At 37.6% G+C, this 14,250-nt stretch overlaps 1 protein-coding gene and 1 pseudogene across 1 annotated transcript in view; one reads left to right on the top strand and one right to left on the bottom strand.

Annotated features, from left to right (window-relative positions):
- Positions 1–14,250, bottom strand: part of LOC140600380 (uncharacterized) — an 81,943-nt gene that overhangs the window by 34,006 nt on the left and 33,687 nt on the right. Inside the window, 1 exon segment of the mRNA XM_072768634.1 lies at positions 7,984–9,942. Coding sequence (XP_072624735.1) covers positions 7,984–9,942 — 1,959 coding nt within the window.
- Positions 6,983–7,299, top strand: LOC140600348 (small ubiquitin-related modifier 2 pseudogene; annotated as a pseudogene).

Here is a 14,250-nt window from a genome sequence, read left to right as displayed (position 1 = left end):
ACCACCCCCAGCTCCATCCCTCCCCTCCTTCCTCCTTATCACCCATTGTGACCTTAAGGTCTTCACCTCTGTGACCTTTACATTTCCGTGAAAACTTTCCCTGCAAAGGACTCTCCTAGTCTTCATTGCTCTTCTAAGTCCATGAAGTGTGTTTCAGACCTCTATACCAATAAACCCTTCTTGTCTGATTCTAGAGCTCTCTTCCTTCCATTGTCCCAAGAACCTCCATGTATTCTTTCCTCCTCCTCCAATGCCATTTGTCCCTTCCCCACCCAGTCCCAAGGATTTTAGCCCATTTATCGTGTCTCTTATGTTCATTATCAATATCTGACCCATCATTTAACAGAGTCCTTATTTCTTCATGACCCTACACTCATTACCCACAACCCTACACTCCCTGACTTTCTCATGGACCCTTTGGCCTACTGATGCCCACTCTTCTCCCAGCTTGATGATCCCCCTCCACCCACATACACTCTGTTCCCCAGGTATCATCTGTTCTCCCCATCCTTCATCTCTCGTTGCAACACTGAACACTCCCAGGACTGCATTCACAAGTAACTATCCCCCTTCCACCCATATGTTCTTTGATCCATCACAGGCAATAAAGTTTGCATATGTCTTTTACCCAACCTTGCCTTTGAACTCCCTTTGCCCATTAATTTGTCATCCACTATCCCCTTCTTTCTGGTGATTTCCTTTACCCTCTCATTCCCTCAACACACATATGCCTCATACCCTTAATGTCCCTGCATACACCCACCCAACCTTAAAATGTGTAGTGCACTTTAACCCCTCAGTGACATTTAACAACCTAGTGCTTTTAGCTGTGTTCCAAGTTACAGAACCTGTCTCAATGTTCATGTTCTAATCCTCAGTGCCTGTAACTGTAGCCTATTTTGGGCAATAGGATCTTTGCAGATGTAATTAAGTGTATATGTCATACTGGATTCAGGTAAACCCCAATTCAATTCCTCTTGTCCTATTGAGAAGAGGAACGTTTATTATTATTTTTAAAAACATTTTATTTATTTATTCTGAGACACACACACACACACAGAGAGAGAGAGAGAGAGAGGGAGGGAGAGAGAGAGGCAGAGACACAGGCAGAGAGAGAGAGAAGCAGGCTCCCTGCAGGGAGCCTGATGTGGGACTCAATCCTGGGACTCCAGGATCACTCCCTGGGCTAAAGGCAGGGGCTCAACCACTCAGCCACCCAGGCATCCCAAGAGGGAAGTTTACACACACAGTGCTGTGTGATGAAGGGACAGTGACACGTCTACTAAGGCAAAGAAGATCAAGGATAGCGATAGTCCTCCGAAGTTAGAAAGGAAGACTCAATTCTTGAGACAAAAGGTGGCCCTGCCAACAGCTTGGCTTCAGATGTCTAAGTGCCTCCAGAAGTGTGACACAATAATTTTTTGGGTTCTTTAGCATCCAGTTGTAATAATTTGTTACAGAAGCCCTAAGAAACTAACATGGGTCCTATCTTCTCTTCCCCTGTGGCTGTGTTACCCCAAGCTCCCAGACTCTGCATTTCATTTATCCCTGTGCGCTCATTCTTACCGCGCCCCCCTCCCCATATCACTACTTGTCTTCATGCCTTGTACCTCAACCTAAAGTGGCACTGCTCATTATTCTTTCAGTGGCATATATTGTGAATATGGTCCTTGATGACATTATGAAGCAACATTGTTAAACATCCTACCATAATTCTTATTTTCTATCTTCTGTACTAGTGCATGCTTGAAAATGCTGTATATTCTCATACATGTAGTCACATATTCTAACTTAAAAGATTTTGTGTAACTCTTTTTAGAAGCTATTTGCATTTTTCCATTTAGCTTATATTAAAGTTTTACCCAAAAAGACCATACCATTTACTAGACAGTCTATTCTAGAGAACATAATTATCTGTATATTTCACATTTTTTATTAGCCAAAAAGCCAAGAAGCGATTAACTGTACATCAGAGGTGCTTTTTCCTATTCACCTATGACTGTCTTCAGATCCCAAAGCTTCACCATCTGCACTGCCTTGGGTCTCTAGCCTGCTGGCCTTCTTTGCAGACTCCACATTTGCCAGCTAACACAATCATATTAGCCAATTCATTACAGGAAATTTATCCCACTCTCTATCTATGCAGAGACATATAGAAAGACATCTATTTCTTAATGTAGTAAACCTATATCTTATCTCTCGGTCTATAGAAATATAGACTAAAAATATGCATACATGTGTGCATATCTATTCTATTGATTCTTTGGAGAATCCGACTATAGATTGTAGTGTCCATACATTTTTTCCACTCAAAATCAACCTGCTGAACTTAATTGATATTAATTACTATGTTTTATCTTTATTTTTTTTTAAAAGATTTTATTTATTTATTCATGAGAGACACACAGAGAGAGGCAGAGACACAAGCCGCGGAAAAGCAGGCTCCTCAAGGGGAGCCAGGCCAGGGACTTCGTCCTGGGAATCCAGATCACAAGGGAGCCGAAGGCAGACACTCAATCACTCAACCACCCAGGTGTCCCAATATATGTTATGTCTAATTTGACACAACTTCCTTTCCACGTGTTTTTTTGAAAAATTGTTTTTCTGTAGTATCACAAAAATTAAAAGAGAAAGTCAAATGCCAAATTCCAGTTGAAATCTTCTGTGTGCGTGTATGCACATATGTGTGTTTAATTAATACCTGAATGTATGCAGTTTTTCATATTTGCCATTAATACGAGATTTTTGTAAGAATTTTGTATTTGGGGTTCCTTCTGTTTAAAAGCTTTATTTGGTATAACTTACATGCCACACAATTTATCCACTTAATGTGTACAATTGATAGCTTTTTAACTGAGTCACATGTAGGTATAAGCAAACCATTGTCAATTCTAGAACATTTCATTACCTCCTAAGAAACTTCACACTCTTTAGCTGTTACCACTCTCATCTTATCCTCATATCTAATCAATAATCTGCTTACGTTTTTCCAGTTTTCTTCACCTACTATTGACATGACATTATATAAGTAAAAGTGTACAATTTAACTATGATATATATAAAAAACATATATATATTGCAAAACATATACCACAGTAATTTAGTTAGCATCCATTACCTCACAGTGTACAATTTTGTGTGTTATAAGAATTAATAAGAATTTTCTAGCAATTTTCAGATAGCCAAAATAGTATTGTTAATTATAGCCAACATATATTTTATATATCCACCATATTATCTACTCATCTGAAAAGAGACACAAGTCATTTCCAGGTCCTGGCTATTAGGAGTAATGCTATTGCACGTTATTTATTTTTCATATGTTTATAATTTTTCTAGTTTTGTACTTGTAATTGACTTCCACTTTCATGGCACTGTCGTAGGAAAAAGATGCCTGATACGATTTCAATCAAATTTATTAAGACTTGTTTTGTGACCCAATATAAAATTTATATTGGAGAATGCATGTGAAAACAATGTGTTTTTTGCTGTTGGTGGAATGGTGTAAGTCAATCTGCTAAATATCATGGAGTCTGGTACTTCCTTGATTATCTTGTCCCATATTGAAGGTGCACAATTGAAGTCCCCTGCTCTTGTATTGCTGTCTCTTTTTCTGTTCTTGTCTGTTCATTGTTGCTTATATATTTGGGTACTTTTATGTTGGGTACATAAGTATTCTAAAGATTACATGCGTTTGTCGAATTAACTCCTTCATTTTATTTTATTCAGGGAAAGTAGGTTATATTGATTTGAAAAACTGTGAAAGATTACTACGTATCAAATAAAATTCGTTTTTAAAAGTAGGTGACTCCTATGTATCCAACCTTTGACCAAATTGACACCACAATGTAAGCACAAGCAGTATTATGTAGCTCAAGGAGCAAAAAGCAGTAATCAGAGGTAAATGTCCTCTTAATACAGACACTAAATAAATACACAAACCTACAGCTTTAATACAAACTCATAGGTACATGTGCTTAGCCAGCTTTTGCCAACAATAAATGAGTAAATGTTTTATTTTCAATAAATGCACATATAGTGTACTTTAGTCACATGTAATGTAGTTAGTCTAAAAATCAAAGCATAATGTAAGGTTTTTCTTATGTGAAGATATACATTTCAGAAAGAATCCAACTTGAACTAAAGCCACAATCAGAAGCACTGTAAAGGTGACCCATACAAAGCCTGTCATTTACATTGTATACAAAGAATAGCTGCCCAGGAATAATATCAGGAATCTTACAAAGGGGTATTATAATAACCTACCTGAAAGGACAAGTAAGTTATTTGGAGACTTTAAATAGCAGAGAATGTAAATTAAATTACATGTGAAAAAATCTGCAATGTATAATAGCCAGAGATAGAAAACTGAATACTGTGGGGAAAAGATTGATTAGCCCATACTAGTTGGTTCAATGAACCATTGGCTACTTCTTCAGTAATTACCAAGATTATCATTGCAACAATATTTTTCCACGCACATCAAAATCTGGAAGCAGTAACTCCTTCTGAAATTGTCATTTAGTGTTCTCTTTTTCCCAACCTCAAAGCACAGGAGTAGGTTTTTGACTATTGACTAGCCATTTAGGGGACACAGGAGATATAGATGTTCATAAACATTACATAAGCTGTAATTGATGTACCTGGAAAAACAGCACCAAAATTTATGGGAAAGTACAGTGTTTTTCATAGGGGTATGACATGAGTTATAAACACACTGTTTGAATCCTACCAAAACTAGAATGGGGGAATCTTTCTTTCCCAAATGCACCATAATTAAAAACACTGCATGATGTAACCCCTTTATTTTATAATGACCCGTGCAGTGTCTTACTAGTCTTTGACTTAAAGTCTACTTTGATTGATGTAAGCATACCCATCCTCATTTCATCTGGTTTCGATTTGCATGGTATATCTTTTTTCACACCTGCACTTTCTGAGTGTGTTCTTAAGGCTGAAGGAAAATGTACTTGGCTCTTCTATTTCTTTCCATTCAGGCATACCTTTTAATTGGAGAATTTAGTCCCTTTATATTTAAAGTAAGTAGAGATTAAAGTATGGAGTTACTGTTGTCATTCTTTCGTTTCCTGTCTGTTTTAGAAATATTTGCTCTCTTCTTCATTGCTATTTATCTTTGTGATTTGGTGATTTTCTGTGGGTGTATACTTCAATTATTTTCTCCCTGTATATTATGTATTGACTACAGGTTTTTACTTTCTGGTTACCAAGAGGCTTAAAGAAAGACCTCTTTTAACAGTTGATTTTAACTTCTTAACTGTTTAATTTCCATATAAAACTTTTTCAGGATTGAGAGTACTCTTAAGAAATACGAATTTCCATTTGTATGCCATCGTAGGGAAGACTTATCTACTATCTTTGTGGTATCTGTGCCGATTTCCTCATTGGAACCACACCACCTGATGTTGAGAATTCAACTTATAACCATTGCTGTTATCAAGATATGTCAGTATTTTACAGGACTGCCACCTTTTTGTCCTTAAAGACCAAATAGCAAACCATCTTATTTAAACTATCCACAAAGTTTTTTATTTTTAATGAATGGAGAATGATATTGTGAAAACTTATTCCATGGTAACTTAATGTTATAACCATGAACAGTATCTCCATTTAGATTTTCTTCATATATTCTAATTCATGTTGTTGTTAATCTTCAATGGGAAATGAGGTCTGCATGAGACCCACCTAAGGAAGAAGGGCATCTCATCTTTAATGCAGCAAGTCAGCCATATAATTTCATATACCAACTAGGCATCCATGAATTTTCTAATTTTTTTAAAAATTTTTATTTATTTATGATAGTCACACACAGAGAGAGAGAGAGAGAGGCAGAGACACAGGCAGAGGGAGAAGCAGGCTCCATGCACCTGGAGCCCAACGTGGGATTCGATCCCGGGTCTCCAGGATCGCGCCCTGGGCCAAGGCAGGCGCCAAACCGCTGTGCCACCCAGGGATCCCTCCATGAATTTTCTAAAGTACAAAATGCCTTAAATGTACTAGTCACCAAGCTCACACAGGGTCAGTATAAAACAAGCAATCGAAATTATACCTTTGCAAAAATCCATCCCTTGTATCTTTTGAAGCATAATACATTATCCTCACGTTTAACTTTGTACTATTCCTTGTAAGTATTTGATGTAGAGTACTGTCTAAAAAGGGAAACTTATATATCGCTTTCTATTGATTTGTGACACTTATTGACATTTGATGTTCAATAAGTACATTTCTAAAAATTTATGTCTTTCAACTTACTTTCCTTTCTGTAATCTCTGATGTTTTCTAAAGTCTATATATAAAAACTAGGTCTTTCCTCATTCATCTCTTTGTAGGTTTTGAATCTAGTACGCACTTTGGGATTTTTTTTTAGTATTATTATTTATGGTAGTCACACAGAGAGAGAGAGAGAGGCAGAGACATAGGCAGAGGGAGAAGCAGGCTCCATGCACCAGAAGCCCAACATGGGATTTGATCCTGGGTCTCCAGGATCGCGCCCTGGGCCAAAGGAGGGCGCCAAACCGCTGTGCCACCCAGGGATCCCGCATTTTGGGATATTGATTCAGGACTGAATTCCAGTTAAAGGAACTGCAACTTTTACACTTTATGGTTTCTATATTGTATGATAGCTATGATGTTGAGTAACACCAGCGTTCTATTTAGAGGTTTATCTGGATGTAATGATGTTGTAATGATTTTCCTCAGATTTTAAGGCTTGAGTACTGGTTAGTGTGCTTGCCAAATCTGTGGTATCTGTAAAATCCTCTCCGCTATACATTTTCTAATCAGGAATCATGGTTTGCCATTGTTGAAAGGCCTTCCCACATTCTTTACACATATTTCATTACTCTCTGTAATGAATTACCTAATGTGGAGTAAGAGTAGAGCAAACTTACAAATCCTCTCATAGTTGCTTCTTCTGCCACTTCTGCTATTTGTGTACTGTCGTTGGGAACCCGATAGTTCTGAGAAGAGGCAGCTGAGGAGATGCTGCCACTCTCAATGGCCGAAGAAATACCCAGGGAAGGAATCAAGACTGAGAACAATGATCATAATAATTCAAAGGTGATGGGGCAGGATTGCTTTGTAGTCCAGTTAAAGATGAAGAAGCATATACCACATTTAATAAACTAATGAAAAACTATTGTGAACAGTAAGGTTTGTCAATGCAATAGGTCACAAGATTTGATGGGCATCCAATAAAGGAAAAAGACACACCTGCACAGCTGGAAAACGGAGGAGAAAGATACAACTGATGGGTTCCAGCACCAGAGAGGTATCTACTAGAAAGGGAACCTGTTACTTTACAACTCTGCTCCTCCAGACCAAGAAGGGGTTTCCTCTGTTCTTTCATTTTTTCCTTCCCCATTCCTTTATTGGACATAAGATAACTGTGTCTCTGCACAAGCATACGGATTAAAAACAAAAACAAAAACAAAAAACAAAACAAAAAAAAACAAAAAAAACTAAATGGCCAATGGTACAGTTTGATCAACATCAAGAGGAAATTGGATGAGGGGAAAAGTGGTTCTGGGAAAGTACTCTTTTCCATTAATGCTGCGATTATTCAGCTCTTACCTTTACATTCCATGAGTTACTTTGCTCTCACAGTTTGACAACTATAAAAGAACATTGCATACCTTGTTAGATTGGTAAATTTTTGTTTTTCACATATCATTGTAAAATAAAGGAATACTTATATAATTTTGTTGTATACAGTTTTAGATGTAGGGCAATCTGTCTTAAAGAAGGGATAAATTACTGTAAAAGAAAAGAATCTTGATCATTTTCCATTCAAGTCTAGTTTCTTGTTGCTTAAAAGAACTTAAAAAATTTTTTTCTCACAATCCTAAAACTTTGAAGCTTTGCTCTAGTATGACTTCTTTGATAATGAGTAAAGGTTGAAAGGTGATTAAAGGCCTCACCACATTTTTTACATTTGTTAAGGTTTCTCTCTAGTATGAATTCTATGATGAGTAGTAAGGTGTGAGTGCTGGATAAAGGCTCGACCACATTCTTTACATTGGTAAGGTTTCTCTCCAGTATGAATTCTGTGATGATGAGTAAGATTTGACTGGTGGTTAAAGGCCTTGCCACATTCTTCACATTTGTAAGGTTTCTCTCCAGTGTGAATTCTATGATGACTAATAAGGTGTGAGTGCTGGTTAAAGGCCTTGCCACATTCTTTACATTTGTAAGGTTTCTCTCCAGTGTGAATTCTGTGATGTTGAGTAAGATATGAAAGCTTATTAAAGGACTTGCCACATTCCTTACATTTGTAAGGTTTCTCTCCAGTATGAATTCTGTAATGGTGAGTAAGGGTAGAGACATGTTTAAAGGCCTTGCCACATTCTTTACATTTGTAAGGTTTCTCTCCAGTGTGCATTCTGTGATGGCTAGAAAGGCTTGAATACTGGTTAAAGGCCTTGCCACATTCTTTACATCTGTAAGGTTTCTCTCCAGTGTGAATTCTGTGATGTTGAGTAAGATGTGAATGCTTATTAAAGGCCTTGCCACATTCCTTACATTTGTGAGGTTTCTCACCAGTATGAATTCTGTGATGTTGAGTAAGGCATGAGTGATGTGTAAAGGCTGTGCCACATTCTTCACATTTGTAACGTTCTCCTGTAATATGAATTCTGTGATGTTTAGAGAGGTTTGAAGGCTGCTTAAAGGCTTTGCCACATTCTTTACATTTGTAAGGTTTCTCTCCAGTATGAATTCTGTGATGCTCTGTAAGGCTTGAGTTACGTTTAAAGGCCTTGCCACATTCTTTACATTTATAAGGTTTCTCTCCAGTGTGAATTCTATGATGATTAATAAGGTGTGAGAGCTGGATAAAGTCCTTGCCACATTCTTCACATTTGTAAGGTTTCTCTCCAGTATGGATTCGCCTATGTATATTTAGGGATGAGCAGACCTTAAACGTTTTACCACATTCTTCACATTTGTACGGTTCCTTTCCAGTACGCATTCCGTGACGTTGAGGTAGTACTGAGTCCAAGTCAAAATCTTTGCCACATTCCTTACAAATGTCACTTTTCTCTCCACTATGGATTGTCTTATGTATACTTAGCCTTGATGCTTGACAAAACATGTTCCCAGGTTGATTACACCTGAATGGGTTTTTTCCCACATAAATTCTCTGTTGATCATCAACATTGGAGGACTGGTAAAGAGCACTCTCACATTCATTTTTAGGATTCTCTCCTATATTCATACTATTATGTGTACTAAGGTTAGAGTTTTGATAAAAGACTTCCCCACATTTACTACCCTCATGATGGTTCCCTAGAAACTGAGTCCTCACACATTGACTAACATTGGAGCCCTGGTTAAATGTTTTCTCAGATTCACTGCATTGAGCAACTCTGTCTCCATTGAACACGCTCTTGTAATTTTGTAGGGTCGACTCCTTAGTGAAACACCTCTCAAATGGATCCTGTTTAGCACTTTGTTCTTCATTTTTAAATCTCTGATTTGTAGAAATATTTGACTGAATAGTCAATCCAATTCTTTTTTCACAAGGGTTCAAATAATTATTTTCAGCATGGACTAGGTAACTTCCCAGATTTTCCAAACTGTCATCGTTCCCTAAATATGTAAGTTTGAACATTTGATTTGAGCTTTTGTTTTCAGAAACACACTGCTTTGTGGAAGTAGCATACTTAAAAAGGGAGGTTACTGAAAATGCTCTATAACCTTCACCATTTTGGGCAGGGAGATTCTTATTATGCGCAGATATCTTAATATGGTTGTGTCCTTCATGATGCGTTTGATGCCATTCACTCTCTCCATCATTGTCCCAGTCTGTCATGAAGTGTAAATTCTCAATGGCATTATTTTTTAATCTACCCATTGACACTGTTTGGAAAGAAGCTTCGATACTTGGCTTTGACAGCAAGCTCTGGGTGTCATGAGAGGATATGGCTGAAAGAAATCAAGAAAGAGAAATGTAAAATTATTCCATGTACTACTCTCAGATGAATATGCTGACAACCACTAATAGATAACCTGAAAATCAGTCAGAGAACATCAGCAAGATGGCTCGGAAGGAATCATCAGGACTTTGTTCCTCAATGGACACATAAACAAACACAGAATGTAATGAACACATAGCCTCATAGATAGCTGTAGTACTACAGCTATAGTAGTAGTAGTGTAGTACTGTCATGCTATAGTACAAATTACTTTCTTATATCACAAAAAATCAGGAAAGTCCCACGAGTCCAAAGTTTGCAAAAGGGAGGAAATTTAAACATAAACAGAAAAGAACAAAAGAGGAAACAGCAGGGATCCCTGGGTGGCGCAGGGGTTTGGCGCCTGTCTTTGGCCCAGGGCGCGATCCTGGAGACCCAGGATCAAATCCCACTTCGGGCTCCCGGTGCATGGAGCCTGCTTCTCCATCTGCCTGTGTCTCTGCCTCTCTCTCTCTCTCTCTGTGACTATCATAAATAAATAAAAAGTAAAAAAAAAAAAAAAAAAAGAGGAAACAGTAATAATAGGAAAATATCAGGCAGCACGGGTGGCTCAGTGGTTTGGTGCTGCCTTCAGCCCAGGGTGTGTTCCTGGACTCGGTATCAAGTCCCACATCTGGCTCTCTGCATGGACAACAATAGGAAGAGTTGGTTTTCAGGAAAGATCAACAAAATTGACAGATTTTAACAAAATCAAGTAAGAATGAAAAAAAGGTCAATTAAAATCAGAAGTGAAGTGACAGCAGACAGTATTAACTGATACCATAAAAACACAAATAATAAGAACTGACAATGGATAACTATATGCCAAGAAGGAGATACCAAAAATGTGTATAAATTTCAAAAAAGATATAAGCTCCCTAGATTTCAGGATTCCAATAAATATTTCCTGAAGAAATATTTAAAAACTCAATATTGATCTACAACTACTAAGTAGATGGAAAAAGTAATTTAAAACGTCCCAACAAAGAAAAATCTTATTCCAAATGAATTCACGGGATAATTCAGAGATTTAATGTAAAAGTACTTTTTTTTTCTTTAAATATTTCATTCATTTATTCATGAGAGACACAGAGAGAGAGAGAGGCAGAGACACAGGCAGAGGGAGAAGCAGGCTCCATGCACAAAGCCTGATGTGAGACTCCATCCAGAGACTCTGGGATCACGCCCTGAGCCAAAGGCAGACGTGCAACCGCTGAGCCACCCAGGAGTCCCATGGAAAAGTATTTCAAATCTCTTCCAACATTTTCAGGGAGTGAAGAGAAGGGAAATTATCAAAATAGTCTCTGTGACTCCAGTGTTACCAAGTTGTCAAAGGCAAAGGAAGACTGTACAAGTAAAGAAGATTACAATTACTACCTGTGAGGCGCAGTTATACAAAGTCCACAATAAAAAAAGCAAACTAGCACACTGAATCAAAAGCACGTTTTACAACACAATTAAAGGCAATTCTTCCTGGAATTCAAGGGTGTTTCAACAGATGGAAAACTATAAGTTAAAGGCTCCACATTAACAGAATGAAGATAAAAAATGGCAATCATATTGCTGCAGAACAAGAATATGAGCATACTGGACAATGTTTCATTATTAAAAACACTCAATAAAGTAGGAAAAGAAGCAAAACACCTCAACTTAATAAAGGCCACATAGCTATGAAAACCTGAAATCTAATATATTCAATAGTAAAAAAAAACTGTAAGCTTCTTCTGTATGATCATAACAAAGGGATTTCACTTCTATTCAACACAGTACTGGATATTCTAGTCTGAATGGGAAAAAAAAATTAAATGAATCCAAATGGGAAAAGAAAATGCAAGTTTATCTCTTTACGGATGACATCCTTAAAAAACCCTAAAGAATCCTTATCTTTTTGTTGTTTTGTTGGCTATCACTGGTATTGTTTATTTCTAGTAATTTTTTCTATGACACACTCCATTTTCACTTTTTTTAATGCTATAAATGCCTGAATTAAGTTGCAGTTTCAACTTTTTTCTTTTTTTGTTTTTATTTATTCATTTCCTTATTATAGTGGGTTCCATACCTAACATGAAGCGTAACTGGCTAACTGGGTCCTGAACCCAAGACCCTGAGATTGAGACCTAAACTGAGATTAGGAGTCAGATGCGAAACCGACTGAGCCACCTAGACACCCCCAACTTTTCTTCTGAATGTTACAAGACAAGGAACTAGAAAAAGAAGAAACTTAGCTGTGATCAAGTAGAGAAAGAAATTAACCAAGAAAATCATAGAGACCATAATTAACAGTAACATAACATTGACATCAATGCCCAGATTTTCCAAAAAATAATCAAAATTTTAACTACATTAACTAAGAAAAAAGGAGAGCAGCCTCAAAAATTAAAACAAGAAATGGGACAGAAAACACAACAGATAACTACAGAAATACATACTGTGATAACAGATTGCCATGAACAATTATATACTAACAAATCAGGTAACTTAGAAAACTCCCAGATAATTCCCCTATATATATAAAACTACCAAGATTGAAAAATAAATCTTAAACCCAACAAGTAGATCTTCACAGACCAATAACAAGAATGAAAGTTGAATGTAGAATAAAAAAAATTCCAGGCACAGAAAAGCCCAGGACCACATACATTCGCTGGTCAGTTCTACCGAACATTAAAATAATAATAATAACTAATGACAATCGTCATCAAAATCTTACAAATAGTGGAATGGACAGAACATATTCAACATCATCCTATGAGGCCTAGCATTACCCTGGTAGCAAAGCACGATAAACATCGCACAAGAACAAAATAGTCTAGTTTTTGATATAGGTGTTGCTACTCTGGCTTTCTTTTGACATCCATTTGCAACTTAAATGTTTTTCCATGCAAGTGTAGCCAGTACCTAGCACCATAGAACCAGATTACAATACCACTGACCATATCCCCTCTGCTATATCCTTTAGCCTCATGATCGATTCTATAACTGAATAGAATCTATAACTGAATGCCCTTACCTTCCATTCCCCTTTACCCAGTTGGCCCATCATCCCTCTCCATTCCACTCCAGAAAGCAGCAGTTCTGTTTTATTTTTGGAGTGGGTCTGTTTCTGCCTTTTTTGCGGTTTCTTGCCATTGATGACCATGAAAATAGACCTAGGAAGTATTGTGCTGGACACTGTAAATAGACCTAGAAAGTACTGTGCTGAAGAGTCAGGCAAATAAAAGCAAATAACACAAGATTTCACTTATAAGTGCAGACTAAAAAACAAGTGAACATATACATAAAAAGGAGAAACAGACGCATAAATATCAATTTTTTTTTTTAAGATTATGTTTATTTATTCATGAAAGACACACAGAGAGAGGCAGAGAGAAAGGCTGAGGGAGAAGCAGGCTCCCTGCGGGGGATCGATCCCAGAACCTGGGATCACAACCTAAGCCGAAGGCAGAGGCTCAGTGACTGAGCCACCCAGGTGCCCATCAACTTCATTTTTAAATAAACCCATGGATAATCCCAAGAAGTATAAAAATTCCATGTTCCACATATTCTATAGTGGAACAAGCTTGCCTATAACAATTTTCCAATGCTAGCAGAAGACAGAGGACTCTCAGATTCAAGTCCAAGGATCTTAGGGTTCATGACACATGAAACAGCACAAATTTCTTGATCACGCCAATTTCACTTGCCGGCTCCAAATCCCCATTTCACACATGTAGATGCTGCATATGCAGTGGGTTTGTGTCGCATCTATGAGACCCTGAGCACAGAGAACCCCAATATCTTGAAGGAGCAGAGAGCATATCTTCCTGAACCTTTGCCATAGAAGACGATATCCGTTTTCCTCTACAGTTAACAAATCTGTCCTCCACCTAAGGGTAAGATATTATCACTATATTTCAAAGCATTTTAATATTCGCACAGCAGCAGAAAGCCAATTAAGGATAAACACTTTCAGTGCCTCTATCCTTAACATACAGAGTAACTTAAACCCACAGAATCGTTTCCCAACAATATCCACCACTCAGTCTGACCCCAGAATGTCTCCTGACTAATTTTCCCAGATGTGCACCACCTCATCAAACACTAATTAGCCGGACACAGGATCTGGGATAAAATCTATTCAATGTGGGTTGCCTGCGTGGCTCAGTCAGGTCAGTGTCTGACTCTTGATTTTGGCTCATGTCATGATCTCAGGGGTTGTGGGTTCAGGTTCCTCAACAGACTCTGGACTCGGTGCTCAGCATGAAGTCTACTTGAGATTCTCTCCCTCTCCCTCCCACCC

Source organism: Canis lupus, chromosome 1, assembly GCF_048164855.1.
Source record: "Canis lupus baileyi chromosome 1, mCanLup2.hap1, whole genome shotgun sequence".
Lineage (NCBI taxonomy): Eukaryota > Metazoa > Chordata > Mammalia > Carnivora > Canidae > Canis > Canis lupus.
This window is presented reverse-complemented; position numbering and strand designations above follow the sequence as displayed.